General features: G+C 42.7%; 1 protein-coding gene across 3 annotated transcripts in view; it reads left to right on the top strand.

Moving 5' to 3' along the window:
• The window catches only part of daam2 (dishevelled associated activator of morphogenesis 2), a 99,155-nt gene extending 78,511 nt beyond the window's left edge, over nucleotides 1–20,644 (top strand). For 2 of the 3 annotated variants that reach the window (XM_023394713.2, XM_023394712.2), the window contains exons 12-26: nucleotides 153–211; nucleotides 371–555; nucleotides 780–1,079; nucleotides 1,985–2,092; nucleotides 3,647–3,676; nucleotides 6,019–6,125; nucleotides 7,624–7,708; nucleotides 8,039–8,145; nucleotides 8,858–8,946; nucleotides 11,709–11,877; nucleotides 13,049–13,156; nucleotides 13,374–13,434; nucleotides 13,706–13,837; nucleotides 18,788–18,958; nucleotides 19,118–20,644. In XM_023394713.2, coding sequence (XP_023250481.1) covers nucleotides 153–211; nucleotides 371–555; nucleotides 780–1,079; nucleotides 1,985–2,092; nucleotides 3,647–3,676; nucleotides 6,019–6,125; nucleotides 7,624–7,708; nucleotides 8,039–8,145; nucleotides 8,858–8,946; nucleotides 11,709–11,877; nucleotides 13,049–13,156; nucleotides 13,374–13,434; nucleotides 13,706–13,837; nucleotides 18,788–18,958; nucleotides 19,118–19,336 — 1,930 coding nt within the window. In that variant the 3' untranslated portion in view covers nucleotides 19,337–20,644. The remainder of the gene's footprint in view (nucleotides 1–152; nucleotides 212–370; nucleotides 556–779; nucleotides 1,080–1,984; nucleotides 2,093–3,646; nucleotides 3,677–6,018; nucleotides 6,126–7,623; nucleotides 7,709–8,038; nucleotides 8,146–8,857; nucleotides 8,947–11,708; nucleotides 11,878–13,048; nucleotides 13,157–13,373; nucleotides 13,435–13,705; nucleotides 13,838–18,787; nucleotides 18,959–19,117) is intronic. The other variant, XM_023394714.2, reaches the window with a different exon arrangement.
• The last annotated feature ends 923 nt before the right edge of the window (nucleotides 20,645–21,567 follow it).

The following is a 21,567-nucleotide window of genomic DNA, read 5'->3' on the forward strand; positions in this document are numbered from 1 at the left end:
TCAATGGATTTTCAATCCAATGATTACATTTCTTCAAAATTTGGAAGATTGACTTGGTTGCACCGCAGTTGACCCCCATTTTGTGCAAGGCTGTGATCAGTGCATCTGTCTGTTTTTGTGTTGGTTCTTATTGTTGTCTGCCTGCTTCACAGGTTGGTCAATGAGAATGAGGTGAAACAGTGGCGAGACCAGGCCGAGAAGTTCAGGAAAGGTAATACTTGTTTGACACACTACACACTGCACTCTGCAGGTTCAAAGAGAAAATGCATCATCAGATGCATCATGCTTTTTTTTTCATCTCCGTTGATCTGTTTTTTGATACAAATGTGTGAATCTGTATCATATATATACATTTCTGTTTCCTTTTTAGATCATGTAGAGCTGCTAGCTAAACTAGAGAGGAAGGAGCGGGAGTGTGAAACCAAGACCCAGGAAAAGGATGATATGATGAAGACTTTGAACAAGATGAAGGACAAGCTGCAGCGTGAGGGTGTGGAGCTGCGCTCGGCCAGGGAACAAGTCCTAGACCTATCGTCACGCATCAATGACATAGCTGTGAGCAGGGCCGCTTTTTATACCTTACAATATGACATACAACACACTGTACAAGCCAGTAATACACTGTTCTGTCATCATGTAGCTAATTGATATTATAGTATTATTGTTAGTTGTATTGGACAAAATCATCCACAAATGAATGTAATGAAACATAACTTTTTTTTTTACTGTATAATAATATATAATAACTTAATTTTTATCCTCTGTTTCCCCTCCAATAGGGTGGCAGCGTGTCTTTCCCGCCTCCTCCACCTCCTGGCGGCCCCGTGGCACCACCTCCTCCACCTATGATTGGTGGTTTCCCTCCGCCTCCTCCTCCGCTACCCTTTAGCTGCCCGCCTCCTCCCCCACCTCCTCCCCCACCAGGCGCCCCGCCTCCTCCACCAGGAGCCCCTCCCATGTTTGGAGCCCCGCCTCCTCCGATTCCCTCTTCCTTCAACTCAGCGAGCACAATGCGTTCCAAGTCCATCCCTCAGCCTTCTCATCCCCTGAAGTCCTTTAACTGGTCTAAACTAGGAGAGGTGAGAGAAGACTGAGAACATCTGTACTGCTAAACTATTTTGCTGTTGTGTGAAAACATTCAATAGTTTTACTTCAATTTAAGCAAAAAAATTTCTTTTTGCAACTATGAAAGCAACGATTGTCCAAGACGTAAGATCATTTTATAAAAAACGAATTCATTAACTTAAAGGTCCCATGTTATATAAAGGAAGATGTCCATGTCTTTATTGATTATAGATCAGGTCTAGGTTCTACATTAATACTGTGAAAGTATCAAAGCCTCAGTCCACAGAGAAATGCACACAGCCTGTATTCAGAAACTGAGCCTTAAAACCAGCCGTCAGGACTTCTGTAACTTTGTGATGTCACAACCAGGCAGTCAACGACCTCAGCCATGCCCCAAGCCCCGCCACGTGGACCCACCATTCAACCTTGCAGGATTTGATTTCTCTGAGTGTTTACCTGAAATCTGCTATATTTTTATTGGATCACTCAGAAAACAATCAGCCAATCAGATTGGCTCATTGACCTGTTGTTACTAGAGCTTTAGAGCTTGAGAGAGGAGATATAAAACTACATTGAGATGGTTTTTGGTTCTTAAAACCACAAATATATCTTCTTATGGATCAACACTTCAAATAAAAACAGGAGAAGAGGAAAATATGGGACCTTTAACATAAATGGTTGTTAGTTCTAGTTAAGTTTTACTTCAGAGCTTTAGGGCCCTACAGATCTTATGATAGTATGAGCATGGTTATTCTGCAGGATATAGATGTGATCTTTTAACTGATATAATTGCAAAATAAAGTCAAAACATATCTTTATCTCTGATTTGAATAAGTATGGAAACAGCTCAAAACTTACCCTCAGTGTTAAAAACAGTGTTAAAAGTTTAATCTCTTTTGTTCTTTTAACCCCTTTCCAGAATGTGATCAATGGCACCATCTGGAACGACATTGATGACCTGAAAGCTTTCAAGATTCTTGACCTCAAGGACATAGAGAAGATGTTTTCAGCCTATCAGAGACAGCAGGTTTGGATTTGTTCACAAGTGGATTACAGTATTGTGGAGTATAGTTTTATGACTTGAGGCTCAGTGCGTGTATGTCCGTTATATGCCTGTTGTTTGAATAAGTGAGTTGAGTAAGAGTTGTGTTTCAAGTTTGAAGTTTGCCTTGATTTATTTATTTTTTTTATGTGTGTGAATAAGTGAAAGTGTGTGTGATGGGCTGTGATGGGGATGTTGTAAGAGGACTCTTGAGAGTGCCGAGGGTCCAGCTCCAGGCTATCAGGAGCAGCTGTTCACTGCTGAATGCCTTACTGTAGAAATGCCACAGAGCTCAAGCTTTGCCCTTGTATCTGCAGAGCGTTTGTGTGAGAACTGGTGAACTGTCCGGGTTTTCGTGGGCTCATGAATCAGGGCAAACACAGAGGAAACAGTGAACACCACTGAAGTCACGAGTAGTGATGATACAGGCAACTTTTTTTCCTGAAGCTAGTGCACTAAAATAAAGAGGCAATTCACTAAGTCATGTTGAACCAGGAACTAATAGGATAATTGCAGTGTGCACGCCTTTGGGGCGATACCATATAGTGCATAGCAATTTCTTAATTCTGTGCTACAAACAAATTAAATACCACTCATCATATGATAAAATTGGCTTCAATTGCACAAATTGATATATCTTACCCCCTCTAATGAGTTTAAGTGGAATGTTAATGTGCCCTAATTAGTTTCTAATAATCACAGTTTAAAGCAAGGTCTTTAAGGCTCAATGGAAGAGCAATACATAATCTCTAAGAAGGCATTATACATGTTGAATTCCTGTGTAATGCATTTTACTGCCATGCTTAAAAGCCCCCTGACAGCTGAGAGCACAACTATTCTTCGCAGGCTTTTATTTAAGAGTAATGGGTCATTTGAGGCTGTTGCTGACAGTGATTTACTGTGGGTATTTATTTATACAGAGCAGGTTTTTATTGGCACAGGCCAGCGGTTAAATGTAGATCTCTATGGATATAGCCACATAAAAACCCAAGATCTTCCTGGCTTTGACAACTCGGTTCCATTTGGTAGAAGCGAGATTCAATTCGAATGGACAATATTGCAAAGTTTATACATGGCATAATTGCTTTTTTTTTTTTTTTTTAAGCTTGTCTTTGGTCTCCCTTTCAAAATGGGCTCTTGTTTACATTTGCCCCTCCGTAGGATTAGTTACCACACTCATTTTTCATGTTCTTGTTTTTTTATGTCAGGACAGATGTAGATGCAATCAAACGAATACATTATAACAACCGTGACCTCTTTAAAGCAGAAGCCGGAATAGAGCAGAGTTTGAAATCTGTTTTGTTCTCCTATGCCACACAGAGGTATTTCACATTTCTAGCTTTCATGAGCTCCTGATGACTTGGACAGAAGGTGATTATTGTGTTTCTCACAGAGGGCTTCCCAGCTTCAGCTTGTAGTGTGCGTAGTTATAGTTCTTTTCTCTAGCCACCACTTTTTCTGCTTGAAGTGCTAATCTTTGCATGTGTTTTCAATTTTTTTTTTTTTGTGTCTCTCTGCACTCTCCGACTGCCTGGGCAGGACCTGCTCACTAACCAATCCTTCAAACAGGTGAGTTAAAGGTCTTCCAGCATCTTCTTTTTTTCCTCATGGTTACCAACCTTCATTGCTCTGTCACCTTCTCCTCCGCAATGCAGCAGCAGCAGCCGCCAACGGTCCAGTTATTTTGCATCACTCTGCTGTTTTTTTTTTTTTTTAGTATCTTTAAGCTCAGTGTTTCGGTTTTACAGCGTTATTCTTTTAGTTTAGTCTCACCGCTCTCATTAGTAGAGACATTTCCCTCAGGAGCTGGTGAAGACCACAGAGCTAAAAGGTTTACATTCAGGTAGCTTGACATGACTCCAAATGAATGATAATGTTGCTCTGTGTCTGCTATAAAATAAATAATAATGACTTTATTTATATAGCAATTTTCTTAACAAAGATACAAAGGGCTTTACAAGAAACAAGTAACACTAGATAAAAGAAAGATCCAAAGTACCTGAGCATAATAAAAGCACAAAGATGTGACAGTGAGTGAAAAGGGGCAATAAAATATGTAAAAACAATAATTAGGGTTAAAATAGTATAAATGACACAATACCAAAGGCTAAGACAAAGAAATGTGTTTTAAGGAGGGATTTAAAGGAAGATAAAGTGTCTGATTTGAGTTGGGAGAGAGGTCCAGAGTGTTGGGGCTCTAATAACGAACGCCCCGTCACCCTTAGTGACAAGCCTTCACCTTGGGGTGACCAGCAGGCCTCCTCCTGCAGATCTCAATTCTCCGATTGGCACGTACCTTGTCAATAAATCAGAGGTGTAATTGGGACCAGAGCTGTTTTAAAGCCTGAGAAGTCAGCAATAAAATTTTAAAATCAATCCAAAATCTCACAGCAAGGCAACGAAGGGAGGCGAGCACCGGAGTCATGTGATCGTACCTATTAGTTCCAGAAATAAGACGAGCTGATACCAGAATAAAACACATTACGATAATCAAGCAGAAAATAAAAATGCAACTATTTGCTAACACATTTACTATACCATCGCATGAATTCATTATTGCAGGTTTAAAGGCCTTATTTTCTTCTCACTATAACAGTGCAGAGTATATAGCAAATGAAAGACGGTGCGTAGCTGGTTGGCTGTAGACTTGGACAGTTTCCCTTGGTGGAGCTTCAGAAACCCCAAACGTAAATGGAGCATTAATCTTCATCATCATTGCCATATTGTTCATTATCATCTCCATTTTCATCTTGGTTATTGTGTTGATTACCATCATTACCATCATCATCTTTCATTGCCTTAATTGTGATAATTGTTCGTCATGAACTAAGCGGGGAAAGTCTGCATGTTAAAAAAAGCCCTCGCGCTCACGTTGCCTCGCACAGGAGAAAAAAAAAAAAAACACCTGACCACATTTCGATCAAGCCACTTAATAACTGCTATAAAAGATGAAGGGGCGAGTCTCCTGTTACATTGGTTTGAGTGTACATGCAATACACAAGCTGGCAAAGCTGCCTGTAGCGCGTGGGCAGAGAGGGCTTTGGCAAGCCCAGTCAATGGGAGTTGTCCCCTTAACCCAGTGCCAACCTCAGTCTGCTGCCAGGCAACGTGGGTCAACGCGGGCATGGAAAAATGACACTTTCTTTACAAGCCGCATCTGTTTTACATACGTCATACCCGGCAACCTCAAAATGGACATTTTCTGGCGAGCAGGAAACCAGCTCGGACCATAAATAGAATGTGTTTAACATTCAGCCCCGGCCACTTTTCTCAGACATGTATTCTTTCCCCTTGTGGATTTTTAATTTACTACATTTGTGTGAAGCTTACAAAAATATGTGACTGGCCTGAACCCAGTTTTGAACAGTGTTTCCTGTTCCTCTGAGAGGTTTATGGGCCTGCCTGCATTGTGTTTGCCGCGGTGACTCACCAAAAAAAATCTCCCACTCCCAAGACCTGCTTTAGATTTTCTCCGCCATGAATTCGAGTTCTATAGTTTTTTTTAATTAATTTCCACAGCTTTTTTAAATGTGTTTTCATATAGACCCAGTCCAGGGTGTATAATTTTTAATGAGGCATGCATTATGGCTTCTGAGAATTGATGCATAACACTTGACAGACACAGTCAGTGCAAAAGCAGGTCAGGGAACTTGACCTGAGGCCAACTAAAGTATTTGGCTGGAGTGCAACCTTTTTGTCTGCGCTTTGTAGTGGCAGTGATCAAACTGTAACAACTGGCCTCAGATCTGCTCCAAATTAACACAATGTTAAATTCATAGAAGAGGTCGTGTCGTCTCTGAACGAGATAAAGATGTCAAACAGATGCGAGGAGGAGAGGTCTCATTTTGCAGGCTTTGTATTTTGTATGAGTGGAACTATGTTGCAAAGTCTCTGTCTTTATGTTTCTGCAGAAGGAGACGGGCTCCATGGATGACATATACGTCAGCACGCGGAAGGTCAAAGAGCTGTCGGTCATCGACGGTAGACGTGCACAGAATTGTGTCATCCTGCTTTCAAAGTAAGGGTCCCTGTTCCGAATGATTAATCACGCTACATCGTACCCACAGTAAGCAGCTGGTCACTCTCTGTTCATTAGATTATGATTCTGAACAGATTCCCCATTCACAAGCTGATGTGGAATAAGTGGCACTGCAGTGTTTGGGTCAGGAGGTTGAGTTGTAACTTAAGTGTGGAGCTGCTTGAGGCAGGTGCTCCTCATGTCTGGTGCAGGAAATGTGTTTTTAATAGACACACAAGGACATCTGTCAGTGTAATCGAATGATGTTTTTTTTTTTTTTTTTTTCCTGAAAGGAAGTGAGTGCCATATAACAGACAGAACGCACTGCCCAGGGGAGGATGCATCTCAGATTTCGATAAGGGTTTTGTCTATTTTTAAGTATTGTATTTTCCACATAAAGCCATATAAAATCAGTTAAAACACATAAAATTGACCTACTTCCCAAGGGACTTAGTGTCCCACTATATCTGAACCGGAATCAATTGTTATCATTAAAACCAAACCGACAACATACCATTTGTATGTCTCCTAACAGCAATGATCCAAAGCTCTTTAGAGGATTTGAATCCTATTCCCCCTTCACAGATCAATAAACAGGCTTTCTGAGGCCTCCCTGTGCCTGACGGGACTGAAGCATGGTCACTGAACCCACTTTCGTGTCAATAGCAAATGACCCGAGGGTCTGAACTAGACCCAAATGGGGTCAGCAGTTGATCAATACAGCTTTGATGCACAGACTAACATTGCTGTTGTTGATCACAACCCAGCACACTTAACTCTGATCAGCCGCGTTGAAAACAGCTGGCAGTGCTCTATGGACTGACACTGGATCAGACCGGAGTTTCAGTGTCCACCCACTCGCAGTTTTCTGTATTATGTGTTTGTCATGTGGTTCTTAATTAGATTTAAAGGTTCCATATTATACAAAGGTAGATGTCCATGTGTTTGATTATAAAGCAGGTCTAGGTTCTATATTAATACTGTGAAAGTATCAAAGCCTCAGTCCACAGAGAAATGCACACAGCCTGTATTCAGAAACTGAGCCTTAAAACCAGCCGTCAGGACTTCTGGAACTTTGTGATGTCACAACACAGCAGTCACCGCCCTTAGCCATGCCTCACACCCAGCCCACCTGGACCCACCATCCAACCTTGCAGGATTTGGTTCCTCTGAGTGTTTTACCTGAAATCTGTTACATTTTTATTCAATCACTCAGAAAACAGTCGGCCAATTAGAAGAGAGACTCAGAGCCTCCTCTCTTCTCATTGGCTCACTGACCTGTTGTTATTAGAGAGAGGCCTGAGAGAAGAGATGTAAAACTACATTGAGATTGTTTTTGGTTCTTAAAACCACAAATATATCTTCTTATGTACGTCATGTATGTCATGTATGTATGTATTTATGTATGTCAACACTTCAAATAAAACACAGAAGTGGAAAATATCAAACTTTAATAAATGATTGAATGAATTAAAACAATTTTTTTTTCCCTTTGCAGGTTAAAAATGAGCAATGAGGAGATTAAGAGGGCGATCCTGGAGATGGATGAGAGAGAAGAGCTAGCCAAAGATATGCTGGAGCAGGTAAGGTTCAGTGTTTGATGAATGATCATACATGTAAGATAGCAGTGCAGCAGCAGGGCTCAATGACTCTATTACGACTGGTCGGGTAGGTGAAAACATTGATTATGGATTTGATTGATGAGAGCAAGAAAATAGATTTTTTTCTATTGTTCAAAAAAAAGGCTTCAAAGGGGTTTAACGCACTTTGCCTCATCAGCACCTCATCCAGTCAAAGTGGCAAGGAAGCAGAAAGGAAACAACCTGAAATGTTTCAGTGTGTAGTGTTAAAATTTTGTAGAGATCTTCATACACATGAACATCTGGATTAACAGTGTCCTTGTGTCTTTGCAGCTGCTGAAGTTTGTCCCAGAGAAAAGTGACATGGACCTGTTGGAGGAGCACAAACATGAGTTGGAGCGCATGGCCCGGGCTGATCGCTTCCTCTATGAGATGAGCAGGTACGCAGGACTGTGATAAAACAGATGGAATATGTGTCTGACACAAATGGATCCTAAAATATTGAAAAGCACAAAAGCACAATGTCTGTTGAACAAGAATGAGGCAGTGAAGAGGAGGAGGAGGAGGAGGAGGAAGAGTTAGGATGAGGATGAGGAGGAGGAGGAGGCCGGAATCAGGAACAAGCATCAAACTTCAGGGTGATTCATCATTTAGCTGAGAAAGAAAATTCATGGCTGCCCTTTGAGGACTCCAATCACATCACAGAGTGGAGACATTTTAAATCAGTGCTTTTATTGTGTTAGTACAAGATAATCAAACCTTTTTTATTTCCCCTTTAGAGAAATATTACCCATGTCCACTTTCTTTCCTTGTGACCACGTCTCCTGTGGTCTGAAGAATACATCTGGGATTTAGTTATTTCCTTTTTTATTTCTCGCTATTTAATATCCCTGGTCCCTCTTTTGAAATTCCTACTCCCTCCCTTGGTAAACCTTTGAGCAGGTCTAACAAACCCATTTGTCAGCCTTGCAGCTTGATGGGAGCCGAGTAGATGATAAAAGGCCCGTGAAAACTGAGAGAGGGAGTTTTGTACGATTGGGTGACTTCAAGCTTTGAACTTAACACTCCCCTGGAGACAAATGTAACTCACCTCCCTTTATGTTTTTTTTTTTTCCTTTTCTCCTCCTTTTACCTCTTTTTTCTCTTCAACAGAATTGACCACTACCAGCACAGACTGCAGGCTCTGTTCTTCAAGAAGAAGTTTGCAGAGCGCCTCGGTGAAACCAAGCCTAAAGTTGAGGGTGAGTACAAACACTTTGGATGTTACTAAAAGGCAGAGGAAGCAGAAGTGAAGTGTCTGTGATCACTTATTTAAACCTGCGGTGCAGAACTTCTGCCTCCCCCTTCTGGCAGTGAAAGTAATTACACAAACACTCTCCAAAGAGGAAAAGCCATAGCAAGGGTGATCTGTTTGACCTCGACATTGACTGCTTTCTGTTTTTATCCTGTAAATAAGCAAGATTTTTATCTGGCGCATCAGAAACTTTTCTTGGACGCTTCCTAGATTTTTTCCGCCACGCTCCTTGTTGCTGCAGCCTGCCATGTGTCTGTCTGTACTGTTGCTCCCCTCCTCAGCTCTGGCAAACCAATCATTGCTCGGTTGATGTAAAAGGCGTCGGCACCGGTGCACAAGCACATGGAACATCATCACAGACACCAGAGTGAAAACTGCAGGGCTGAATGATATGCACAAAAAAAAAAAATTTTTTTGGCAATTGTGATGAGTCACGCTTTCAGTTGGAATGGCAATTTTTGCATTTCATTTTCACCCCAAAAAATATAAAGGTGATGGTGATGATGTGATTTTTGTTGAGTCTTGTTCCAAACAAGCTTGTTCCCTCACATCTGCAGGATATGATCTATAGTCCGAGGCGTCTCTGTAACACCACAATGCTTCATTTATGGTTTGTTGTGACACATTTGACCTTTATTAAAACAAAATGATGATCCTGAGATTTGGATATTGCACTTGGTCGTATTACAATTTTGATAATATTTTTGATTAATTGCCCTAGTATACTGTGCAATACACAGAGGTTTACCTTCTGCTGACGGGCTTAATCAGCGTTATGTGAACTCTCCAGCTTTAAAGGATAAGACTTCAATGTTTTCGCTTATTGTCAACAAATCCAAGAAAAGATCAAAACCAACAGCTGATTGATTGTAATAACAAGCATTGTCAACCAAAGCTACTCCCCTGTGCCACAGAGCTCCATTGTTGTCCAAGAACTCGTCAGTACACAACAGTGAGGCACGCTGTTGTTGCTTCATTAACATGAACACATACACATGCACACAGTTTCCCGCTGCTGGAAAAAATGTCACAATGCGCGTTAAACGTGTTAATTTAATCCACCGCAACAAATGCTCTATTTTCTCCTGTTTGAAGGACGTTTGCCAAAAGCTACAGTCCCCAGCTCAGACTTCTCATAAAATGAAATGATTTGTATTTCTGAACACTTTGTAGAGCTTAATCTGAGGAGGAACTAATAGGCTGTTAGTCTGGTCATGGAATTTGTAGACACTAATTAAAAAAAAAAAAACATTGTATAGCAGCAGCTTTTCCTTTGAAATGTTGACATTAGTTTAGATCCTCTGATCATAACTGTCCTAAAACAGTACACAAGTTTCAAACACTCAAAGTGTCATCAGCTTTGACTAATGCTTTTCATGATTCCTTGTGAGAAGCCTTCTGTGTGTTAAGCGTATGTGTGTGTGTGTGTGTGTGTGTGTGTGTGTGTGTGTGTGTGTGTGTGTGTGTGTGTGTGTGTGTGTGTGCATGGTGAGAGCGGGTGGCCGACTGTATATTGGCCCTCTGCAGTTTTTCCCTGCGAGCCGGCTCCCAGGTTACCAGGGAGGCTGTTTTGGAAAGCTGGCCCGTGTTGAAAGGGGAGAGCCTCTCTCGTAAACACTGCAGCTCATTTCAAAGACTGCGGGAAAAGCCTTCCAGTGAGACGTGTGCGTGCACGTGTGTGCGTGTCGGTGCGTCATGACTGAGCTGTCGTAGCGCCTGTTCGAGCCACAGCTACTCGGAAGACATTTCTCTGGTGGCCTTATTGCCCACCGGGGCTGTGATAGGCACTTCACTTTATTTGTGCCAGCAGTGTTTTATTCGCAGTGACTGTTGACTGACATGTTTTTGTCAGTTAGTCTTTTCATTCCCCTCTCAGATTAGTCTAATGTATTTTCTGACAGACATCTCTCCGGCTGCCAGGGAGGGGAGGGACATACCAGCAGTGCTGTAATCCAGAGAGTTTGAGTATTGATTCAAGCCTTCAGAATATTTCTTGTTGGATCCAAATGTTCCCAGACCACACTATTCATGGATGCCTGTAATAGAGTTCTCATCTCCTTTTATTATTAATGCTACTTTGTCATATACTCTGGATGAGAGCATGTTTCTCTGGACCACCCGGCATGTTCAAAGGAAGACAGTGCAGTGTGCAGCCAAGCCTTTCTGCATCCAACAGAACACGGTCAGCACAGCCAGAAGAATGGTTCCCATGCTGTATCACAGCAGAAAGAACTATAACAATAACAATGTGGACTTTGTTAATGATTTTCACATTCACACTGAGGTTTCTTCTGTGGAGAGGGGGAACCACCTGCACTTTGCCAGACAAGTCTGTTCTCAGGGGGGAGAAGAGGTGGACAGCACGGGGTTGTGTTTGGAATATTCCCCTCCCCCTGCTGTTTTATGGATGGATGGAAGAGTTTGATGGGTTTCCCCGCTGAGCTGCCCAGTTGTTGTGGGGAATATTGATCAATCATCATGAAGGATGTTAAAACTGAAGGTTTGGGCCACATACAGCTGAGGCTTTAGTTTGCATGTGTGTCCACGGGGGCTGTGTAGAGAAACAGGATGGAAGGGAAAGGAAAAAAAGCCAGTTTATTATGTAAGGTGTAAGTTTAAGCAAAGTGCATACACATGTGTCACCAACTGTATGAACTTTCCAGCTGCTTCACTCTCTCTCTCTCTCTCTCTCTCTCCATTCTCCTCCAGCCATCCTGAATGCATCCAAGGAGGTGGTTCGGAGCAAGCGGCTGACTCAGGTCCTGGAGGTGGTGCTGGCGTTCGGCAACTTCATGAACAAGGGCCAGAGAGGCAATGCCTACGGCTTCAAGGTCTCCAGCCTCAACAAGATCGCTGACACCAAGTCAAGCATAGACAGGTGGGCCAGGGGTGGGACTTCAAATGAATCCTGAGAACACCATTGATATATTCTGCATAAAGTATCATACCTCTTCTTAGGGTCTTTACTCGGTCAAATGACAAATCAGATGCTCTTTGCAGTGCGAGATTCTCAGTTTCTTCAATGTCTGTTGTCGTCCATACATTGGAAATCTTAAAAAAAAAAACTATCCTTACACCTTCAGATCTCACCTCACACTCAGGAAATTTGACCTTTTTTCCAGTATAAGAAGTAATGCAATTAACTGTGGTCTGTACATTGATGGTTACTGTGGTAACAGGAAATGCCAGCAGCTAATTGTTTCCTACGGCTCAAATTTGTCAAAATGTGTGTGTGTGTGTGTGTGTGTGTGTGTGTGTGTGTGTGTGTGTGTGTGTGTGTGTCTATAGATAGATAGATAGATAGATAGATACTTTATTTATCCCCTGGGGGAAATTCATGAGTCCATTGGCTCATTGTTGATAATAATAATAACGGTTAATAAGAAATAAACATTAATATTTAAATTAGTCCACTTCCTTTGAATTGAAAAATAAAAATGTAATCAGCTTAGACATAGCACACTTAGTCCGTTGCCATGTCACAATTCCATATTACATGTTTGAATTGTGCTGTTGGTTTGACAATCAATGTTACACATATTCTGTCAATACATATTGTTAATATAAAATGGTAAACTATGTTGAAAGTTTTGTGTATTAACTGCTAAAACAGTTTACTATGACAGCATTTACTATGATAGTATTTCTAGTAAATAGTACTAGTAATAATAATACTAATACTTCCTGTTTACGTCACCCAAATGGAAAGTGAAGTGTCAAAACTTAAAGAACATTCATCCCAAATGAAAAGGAGAAAGAGAATGACAAATCCAGGCCCAAACAATATCAACATGCACACAGCTTTTTTTTATAAAGTGTCTTAGAACTACCACTCACATGCCAGCACCACCCGTTTTTGCATAACTTGTCGTGGAGATTCACAGCTGAGACTCGTAGTGACTATCAACTACTAACAACTGAGCAGAATCAAAGCGACGTGTTGGAAACGATCATTTGTTGAACGGCTCTCCGAGACGTGGTGCTGCTCAGATTACTTTAGGTAAAGTTTGCTCGAGTCTGTATTCACGTCTTCGCTTGTGATCCGACAGGAACATCACCATGTTGCACTACCTGATCATGATCTTTGAGAAGAACTACCCGGACACGCTGCACATCCAGGAGGACCTCGGCAGCGTACCAGAGGCCGCCAAAGTCAAGTGAGCGCGCGACACGACATTTGTTCATTGACGCACGAAGGGAAAAGACATTTTTTTACCCAATCTGTGTGTCTTTATAACAGCAGAGGGGATCACACTCTCAGTCCTAAGCGCATGTGATCTCAACCATTGCTGTATTGCCAGTAATTGCTACTTGGATAAAAAATATTCCAATGATTAGAAGGTGATTTTCTTCTTTTTTTTGTCTTTCTCTTAGTTTGGCGGAGTTGGAAAAAGAGGTGCACAATATCAAGAGTGGACTAAAGGCTCTCGAGGCGGTGAGTTGTGTGTTTGTTGTTCATGTTCCCTCCCGTTGGTTCTTCTCTTGTCTGTAATCATGTTTTGCAGCTGGGCAGAGACGGACAGCAGGGTGAGGTGTTTAAACGCTGGTAATGCTCCACGCGCTCTGGCGTGGAACGGCAAGTGTCCCGTTTGCCGCCACACACACAGAAACAAAGGCTTATGTGCACGTAGCACGTAAGACACATCGCAGAAAGCTAAAGTGAATCTAAACCAATCTTTTCTCATGTATGCCCCCCCCCCCCGCAGGAGCTGCACTACCAGCAGAGCAGGACAAGGGAGCGTGGGGACAAGTTTTCGGCTGTGATCGGTGACTTCATCACTGTGGCTGGCTTCAGCTTCTCCGAGCTGGAGGACCAGCTTAGTGAAGCCAAGGACAAGGTAGTGACCTGCTAAACCGCTCAGACGCACAGCGGAGTGAGTGTTTGTGAATGGGAGAGAAGTTTATATGTCCATGTGGGTGGCTTTAATACATCCTCTGCTAGTAGTCCCCACTGCGAAGCCCTCATGTCAGACAGACAGAGAGCGGAGGGAGGAAGAGGATGACAAATTACAGAAGGGAAAAGCTGTGAAACCTCCCCTCTTAGTCCTGTGTGATGACTTCAGCAGCGCCAGGGGGTGGCGGGTGGGGGGGACCTAACACTGAAAGATGACCCTCGACGTTTGTCTCGTTTAAAAGTCAGTGTTTTAAATCCACACTCCGCACAACGGGGACAAAGGGCCTTTTGAACCCTGCTGGCTCATGCACTGATGTATGGTAGGAAGTGTGTAAGGTGAAGACATCAGTGAAAAGATTTATGTGAATATTTAATTTGCAGGCCTTCGGTCCTCTGTTGTACATTTAGCATCCTGAAACTATGACAGACGCTCTACTTTATTATGAGTGTTTCTTTTTCCAAAATAACTCAGCCGTATGCACAGACTGCTCGAATTCTCGAAAAGGATGAACAGATTGTGAGAGAGAAAGACGGGAGCCATTGGGTTCCATGTTGAGCCTCTTTACTTAATTATTTATTCAAGGAGGAGGTCGGTAAAAAAAAAAAAAACTGGAGGGAGAACCGGCCAGTTGGGACGTCAGGGGAAAAGAAGTGTTGGAGCGAGGCGCTGGTTACCGCTGTAAAACAAAAGAACCTGTGTTCACCGGCCCAGACGCCGAACACACAACTTTTCTTAACACAACTGCGTGTCTGTGTCTGCCTGTGTGTGTGTGTGTGTGTGTGTGTGTGTGTGGTTGGTAAATGGGGAGTCTGACGCATTAACTCGGTGCTTGTCAAGGCTCTTTGACGCTCTGTTAGGTTTCCAGTGGAATACAAATATGGAAGTGTGGGTGTGCGCTCTGCGGGTCGGTCTTCAGGAGGGAGAGGAGGATGACTGAACAGAGCAGGCTGTCCACTGAGGCTCATAAAGCTCCATGGCAACTAATGTCTGTGTGTGTGTGTGTGTGTATATGTCTCACCAGACACTACTACATACATTACAAAGGATTACAGTTGTCCACGGTTATGTGGGTTATTGGGACAGAGGTTTCCAGAGGCGAGAAGGGATTTCTCTTTTATCCCGAGAGATTGGTTGGGTTTAAACTTAACAACGCATCCACACACCCTCACATCAACATGTTCGCAGACAATATAAGACTTTGTCTCTACCCCAGAACAAAACAGCTGAGTGTCGTAACAGAAAACAGAGCAGGGAGTGCTTCAAGATCCCACATGTGCTGTTGAAAGGGAAATATTAAGATAAAAGAGAGAATTATGAGCACCAGTGGTAAATGCAGCATAAAAAAAGAAATCTCGATCCAGTCACTAATTTGAAAAATAAAACGCTTAGCAGATGGGTTGGAAGATTAAAAATAGCACCTGTGTGTATCATCAATCTGCCTTTGTGCTTTCATCATTCATACAACCAGCGTCTCTTCACGTTTGAGCCGTTTGCTTCAGATTGTGTAGACTTCATATCACTGCCAACTGTTCTTCAGAAGCACAGTGAGCTGTTGTTTGTCTTAAAACCGTTTCCCACCTTACAGGCAGACAGTATTTCAGTTACTTCTACCACTTTTACTTACTCCACCGCAGCACATGTAATGTCAGCTTTTATTATTGTCCAAGTCATCTTATTATTGCATGGTCATGCAGTTGATTTGCATGTGGCTGGAATCACACAGCTGTGATGTCATTTTGACAAAAATGCAAATAATGTCAGTCAGATATTAGTTAGGATGCTAACATTTGCAAAGTACAGCTGAAGCATCACACAGGATCCCTGGAGCTCAGCATGAGCGACCCAGGTTCTTGGTCACCTCTCTTGGGAACCTTGAACGCAGCAGAATTTTTTTTGTGGCCTTCACCAGATCTGAGCCTCGACACAATCCTGTCTCTGAGCTCTGCAGGCGGCTCCTTCCTCCTCATGGCTTTTGCTCTGATCTGCATTGTCAGCTGTGAGACATTATATAGACAGGTGTGTTCCTTTCCAGATCAGGTCTAATCAGCTGAATTTACCCCAGGTGGATCCAATCAAGGTGGAGAAACAGCTCAAAGATGATCAAGAGAAATGGGAGAAACCTGAGCTAAATTTCAAGTGTCATAGACAAGTGTACGATATTTCAGTTTTCATTTTAAAAGTCCTAGTCGGGTTTTCAACATCAATGGATTATCTGACTTTTAACCATGTGATCAACATGTGTTGTGTCCAATGGAAGGATATGATTTAGTTTTTCTCATACAGCAGCATCTGACCAAAGCTCTGCAGAAACTGACTTCACTGCAGTTGCTCTACATATGTGCAATATTCTGTTCATGTTTCTGTCTGTAGCTCAGCAACAATGTCCAAAACTTACTTCCCACTCGCCTGCTTTCATTGAACCTACCACCTCACAGGTGGTTATGAGTTCCAGAGTGTGGGACTACTGAAAGGTCTTCACTGGATCAGTGTCAGTGGATGGTGAGAGATCAGATAAAATCAGAAGTAACTACAAGGGCACTCAGAGAGCGCAGATCCCAGCTGAGGCCAATTTTAAACAACATACTCCAGACTTCAGGGAAAAAAAATTCAAATTCATAGTAGATGATTCAGATCCGCCGCAAAATGTTCTTCCCTGGCTCATGCCCCATCCCTCCACCGAGTTCGCTGCAAGTCTGTTCCATACTTTTTGTGTAATCCTGCTAACACATAAACAAACACAAGTGACAACCACATTGATTGTCTGAGGACATCCCTGTCTTTTCCCTGTCTGCGCTGTGTGCTGCACAGGAAAGGATGTGCTTCATGCTGTTTGTAAATATATGCAGTTAGTTAGTTGATTAGGTTTCCTTTAAGTGCATTAGTAAGATTTCACGCACAGAGCACGCACAATACCTCTGCATAGTAGATGATAATACTGAAGCAGTGGTTGAACAAAGTATTCTTCTGAAGCAGCTCGTAAAAAATCTGTGGATTTTTAACAACTTTAAAAGCTCAACATCCATGACAAACAAATATGAGATATTTTGAACTCAGTCGGGGCAAATTAAATACCCCATCAAGAATACAAAATGATAATTAGCCTCTCACAGAGCACAGCAGTGTTTGTGTGCGTCTGTGTGAGATGAGCTAAATCTGTGTGGCTTCATATTCTCCATTTCATTGTGTGTGTGTGTGTGGTGTGTTTGTGTGTGTGTGTGTTTTTACTCATTTAGCACAGACCCGAGGGGATGAGAGGAAACAGATTTGACCAGACACATAATTACAGGAGAGAGAGAGGGATGATGGTGGGGGTTGCCATGGTGACCAGCCCATAATAACAGGATGGTTTCGAGTCCTCAGAACGAGAGCCAGCTCCTTTATATCACAACACTAGAACCGCGTATCCTCATACAAAGTAGAATGATGAGATGTTTTCTGTCACTTTATTCCCACATGAGAACAGAACCGAGCAGAGACTTTCAACCATGACTGTACATTTCACTGGTAATACTTACACTTTTACAAAACTTCCACTATGAAAAATTTAAAAAGCAGAACCTTTGATTGCAGTTCAGTATTTTTTCACTGTGATGATGTTGTCTTTTCTAAAGCAAAGGATCTAAATGCATCTTCCAGCAGTGATTTCATTTGTCAGTTTTGAAAATAAGAGCCACAGTAACGTCTGAAGACTGAAAAGCTGCTGTCGCCTTTAGGAATATTTAGTGAAGTTGTGTTTTGTTATGAATGACTGCAGGTGACATATTTATGTCGCTCGTATTGGATTGCAAAGCTGCACTAATGTCCTGCTCGTCTTTGAAGGTCCCATATTTTACATTTGCCCCGTGTTTTATTTTTGAAGTGTTGATCCATAAGAAGATATATTTGTGGTTTTAAGAACCAAAAACCATCTCAATGTAGTTTTACATCTCCTCTCTCAGGCTTCTCTCTGGAGCTCTATAACAACAGGTTAGTGAGCCAATCAGAAGAGATAAGGCTCTGAGCCTCTCTTCTGATTGGCTGTTTTTTGAGTGCTCGAATAAAAATTTTAGGTAAACATTCAGAGAAACCAAATCCTGCAAGGTTGGATGGTGGGTCCAGGTGGGCGGGGCTTGGGGCATGGCTGAGAGCTGTTACTGCTTTGTTGTGACGTCACAAAGTTACAGAAGTCCTGACGGCTGGTTTTAAGGCTCAGTTTCTGAATACAGGCTGTGTGCATTTCTCTGTAGACTGAGGCTTTGATACTTTCACAGTATTAATATAGAACCTAGACCTGATCTATAATCACACAACACATGGACAACTTCCTTTATACAACATGGGACCTTTAATAAGGCAATAAGTCAAAAAAGTTATTCGTTTTACTTACTAACTCAGATCTTTATGTGGCAACGGTACTGCACTTCAAGTATTGCATTATGTTTAAAGGTATTAGCTGGGTCTTTCTGCATGTCCTGCTGTACACTGCAGTACAAAGCTGTGTGTGGAGGAATGTAGAGGAGGTTTGGCTGCAGGCATCGTTCTGGCACAGAGCACTGAACAGCTTGAACAGAACAGGGTGGACATACGGTGGTCAAATCATGCGGTCATTCTCCTACCTTGTGTGTGTGTGTGTGTGCTGTGTGTGTGTGTGTGTCTTTCTACAGTTTTTGAAAACATCAAGCATGCATACCAGCATACAGTATGAATTCAGGCATATGCACGTTCATGTGGGCAACTCACTATGAGAGATCTGGGTTAGAACAGGCAGTACACAGAGTCAGATGCAGACAGTAAAGTTTTGGCACATGTATCAGCCAAGTCCGTGTTCATCTACCAGTAGGTGTGTACAGGCCAGCTCTCTGGTCACTTCCTATCAAAATATAAAAATGAAATACATATTTTTTTTCTGTGTAGTTTGCCAAATCTCTGAAGCACTTTGGGGAGGATGAAGGGAGGATGCAGCCTGATGAGTTCTTCGGGATCTTCGACACCTTTTTACAGTCATTCAGCGAAGCACGGCAAGACCTGGAGAACATGCAGCGACGCAAGGACGAGGAGGAGAGGAGGGCACGAATGGAGGCCATGGTGAGACACACATACACATACTAAACCTGAGGCGTTCTCACTTTGTTTTATCACATTGTCACAAAAAGTATTCATTGTTGACATTTAGCAGTAAGTGGTACATTTTCATTCATGATCGCTGCTTCAGAAGTCTAAAACTGACGTGTTCACCCTTTCCAGCTCAAGGAGCAGAGGGAGCGGGAACGGCGGGCCAAGAAGGGCGGAGCCTCAGACGAGGTCGGCGGCGAGTTCGACGACCTGGTCTCGGCGTTGCGTTCGGGAGAGGTCTTCGACAAGGACCTGAACAAGTTCAAGCGTAACCGCAAGCGCTCCGTAAACCAGCTGGTGGAGGGCGGCGGCGGCGGCCGCGAGCGAGCCGTCACCAAGGTCAACTACTAGGCTGGGAAAAGGAGGGAGGAAAAAAAAAAATCACTAGACACCTAAATTCTGCCGTGGTGTACATCTCTTAGCACCTTTAGTCCAGGTCCTTCAACAGTGACCATTGACATTGGAGAGGATGTGAATAATGGCTGGACTGGACATGTAGTGACATGTATGGACAGCCATGACATTTTTGAAGGATGCATCACTCTCCTCTGATTGGTCTTGTAAAGGTATTTCCAACCTGTTAATCCTGGAAGTTGTTTGATCTGAGCTGGACGAAGGACAATTGAAATCGACGGATGGATGGACAGACCACTGTGACACATTATCCCATGTCTTTTGACCATATCCTTTTAACACTGTGCTCAAGCTTCTGGCTAGTCTTTCACTCCATTTCTCACTGCTCTTTTTTTTTTATTTTTTTTTTTTTATCCTAACGAGCCCTTCGGTGTTCCTCGGTAAGTTGTTTGGTGCTGGAGCCGCCCCATCTTTTTGCTACCTGGGTCTCAGACACACAGGGAATTGGGATCAGCCAGTCAAACTGTACATAGATGAGACCAAGTGAAAGGTTTGGAAAAAGGAATATGAAGGTACTTCAAGGTGAAAAAGAAAGAAAGAAAGAAAAAAAAAACAGGAAAAAAAGGTGGAAAGGGGGACCTAAGCCATAACCGCTACAGTCATGGGCGCTTCGAGTGTCCCCCCCCTCAAGAAATGAGAGTTTTCAGCCACAGAATAGATGGATGTTCATGAACGTCCTTTACTACAGAGAAGTACGTGGAGTCACCAAATCCCAGAACGCTTTGTTAGGCTTCTGAAAGAGTGGAGGAACGATTCCTAACGGGGGAAGAGGGGTTATCGCTTCAAAACAGAGGATCCATCCCGATGGCCTCCTCCAGCACACAGCATTCCCAGGCAGCATGTACGTCCACCCCGAGCTGCAGCGCCTCTCGAGGAAGAAACGACAGCTCGGCTCGATCCACCCCAACAAACATGATGACTGTGCCACATGGGGTCAAGCCTCACCTACGCTCTTCAGTGATTTCAACATTGTTCTGGCATGAAGCAGTGCCAAAGCAAAGAGAAAAAATGTAAATGTATTAATACAAAACATACTGCAATTAGGCCTTGATATATATTTATATTTAGATGCAGACAAGCTAATTGCAAAGATGTAGAGGTTTTTTATGTTTTCATGGCATTTTGGGGTTTTGTACACGCAATGCATTATTTGTTGGTGTTGCAAGTTCACATTGCTGTTGAAGTGAATTTCTATACATTTTGCGCTTTATGTAAAAACAAAAGAAACAAACAAAAAAAAAAGAAGATAATTGCTTGTCCTTTTCAAACCTGTACGTCTTGTTTGCACTGTAGCTTTCCTGACAAAATTTACACTCACAGCTGTCCACAAGGCGACCCAGCGTGCCCTCTGGAAACACTCCTCTCTGTTTCTTAAATGACCTTTAATCTACGAGGAAGAGAATGAAGGAATGCCATAAATTGATTTAATCTTAAACGCTTAATCTCCAATTAGTTTACAATGCTCTCTGCCCGCTCTGCTGGCAGTTTTTCACATCTGAATGTGTGCACACTCTGCCCCGTGGTCGGCAATAAAATGCAGGCCACGCAGAGACTCGCAACAGGGTCCGCAAAAGGATGCTGCACAGCAGTTCTGATTGCGCCACAGTATGTTTGGGATCTGTTTCGCTGGTGCTAAAACGTGTGATCTCTGGACAGAGCCGTCAGTCCAGTAGAGGGTTTTTACCCTCAACCTCAAGTTTAACTAGTGCTCTGTCACCGAGGTTCATAATACACCATCTGTGTTTTTATTTCAGTCTGCATTGTTGTATCAGACCGCCCCGTGTATCGAGTCTGTTGCTTGAAAGTCAAGAAACAGCAAAAGAACTTAATGCTTGATGCGAATGTTTAGGGTTCATTGACAGGACACTGACAGGAAGACACCAGCCTCAGAAAACATCATGGAAAGCAATCCTTCCAGCTTCTCTCAAATGTTTGTTTACACATGGTGAGACCCCGTTTCCTACGATCCGTTCATTACTGCGACAACTCTGAGGACAAGCAAGAGTCGGCCTCGCTTGGGTCGTATTCAAAGTAATATTTTTATACATGTGCATTTCTAAGACAGGGAAGCACGAAGAAGAAGGCTGGAATGTATGTGGTTACCTCTGTAAAACATTCAAATCTTCTTGAAGATGGATACAGTAGCTTGCCTCAGAGGGGGGAGGGTG

This window comes from Seriola lalandi, unplaced genomic scaffold (genome assembly GCF_002814215.2).
Source record: "Seriola lalandi dorsalis isolate HSWRI2012SDOR001 ecotype SW California unplaced genomic scaffold, Sedor1 jcf7180002054953, whole genome shotgun sequence".
In the NCBI taxonomy this organism is placed as follows: Eukaryota; Metazoa; Chordata; class Actinopteri; order Carangiformes; family Carangidae; genus Seriola; species Seriola lalandi.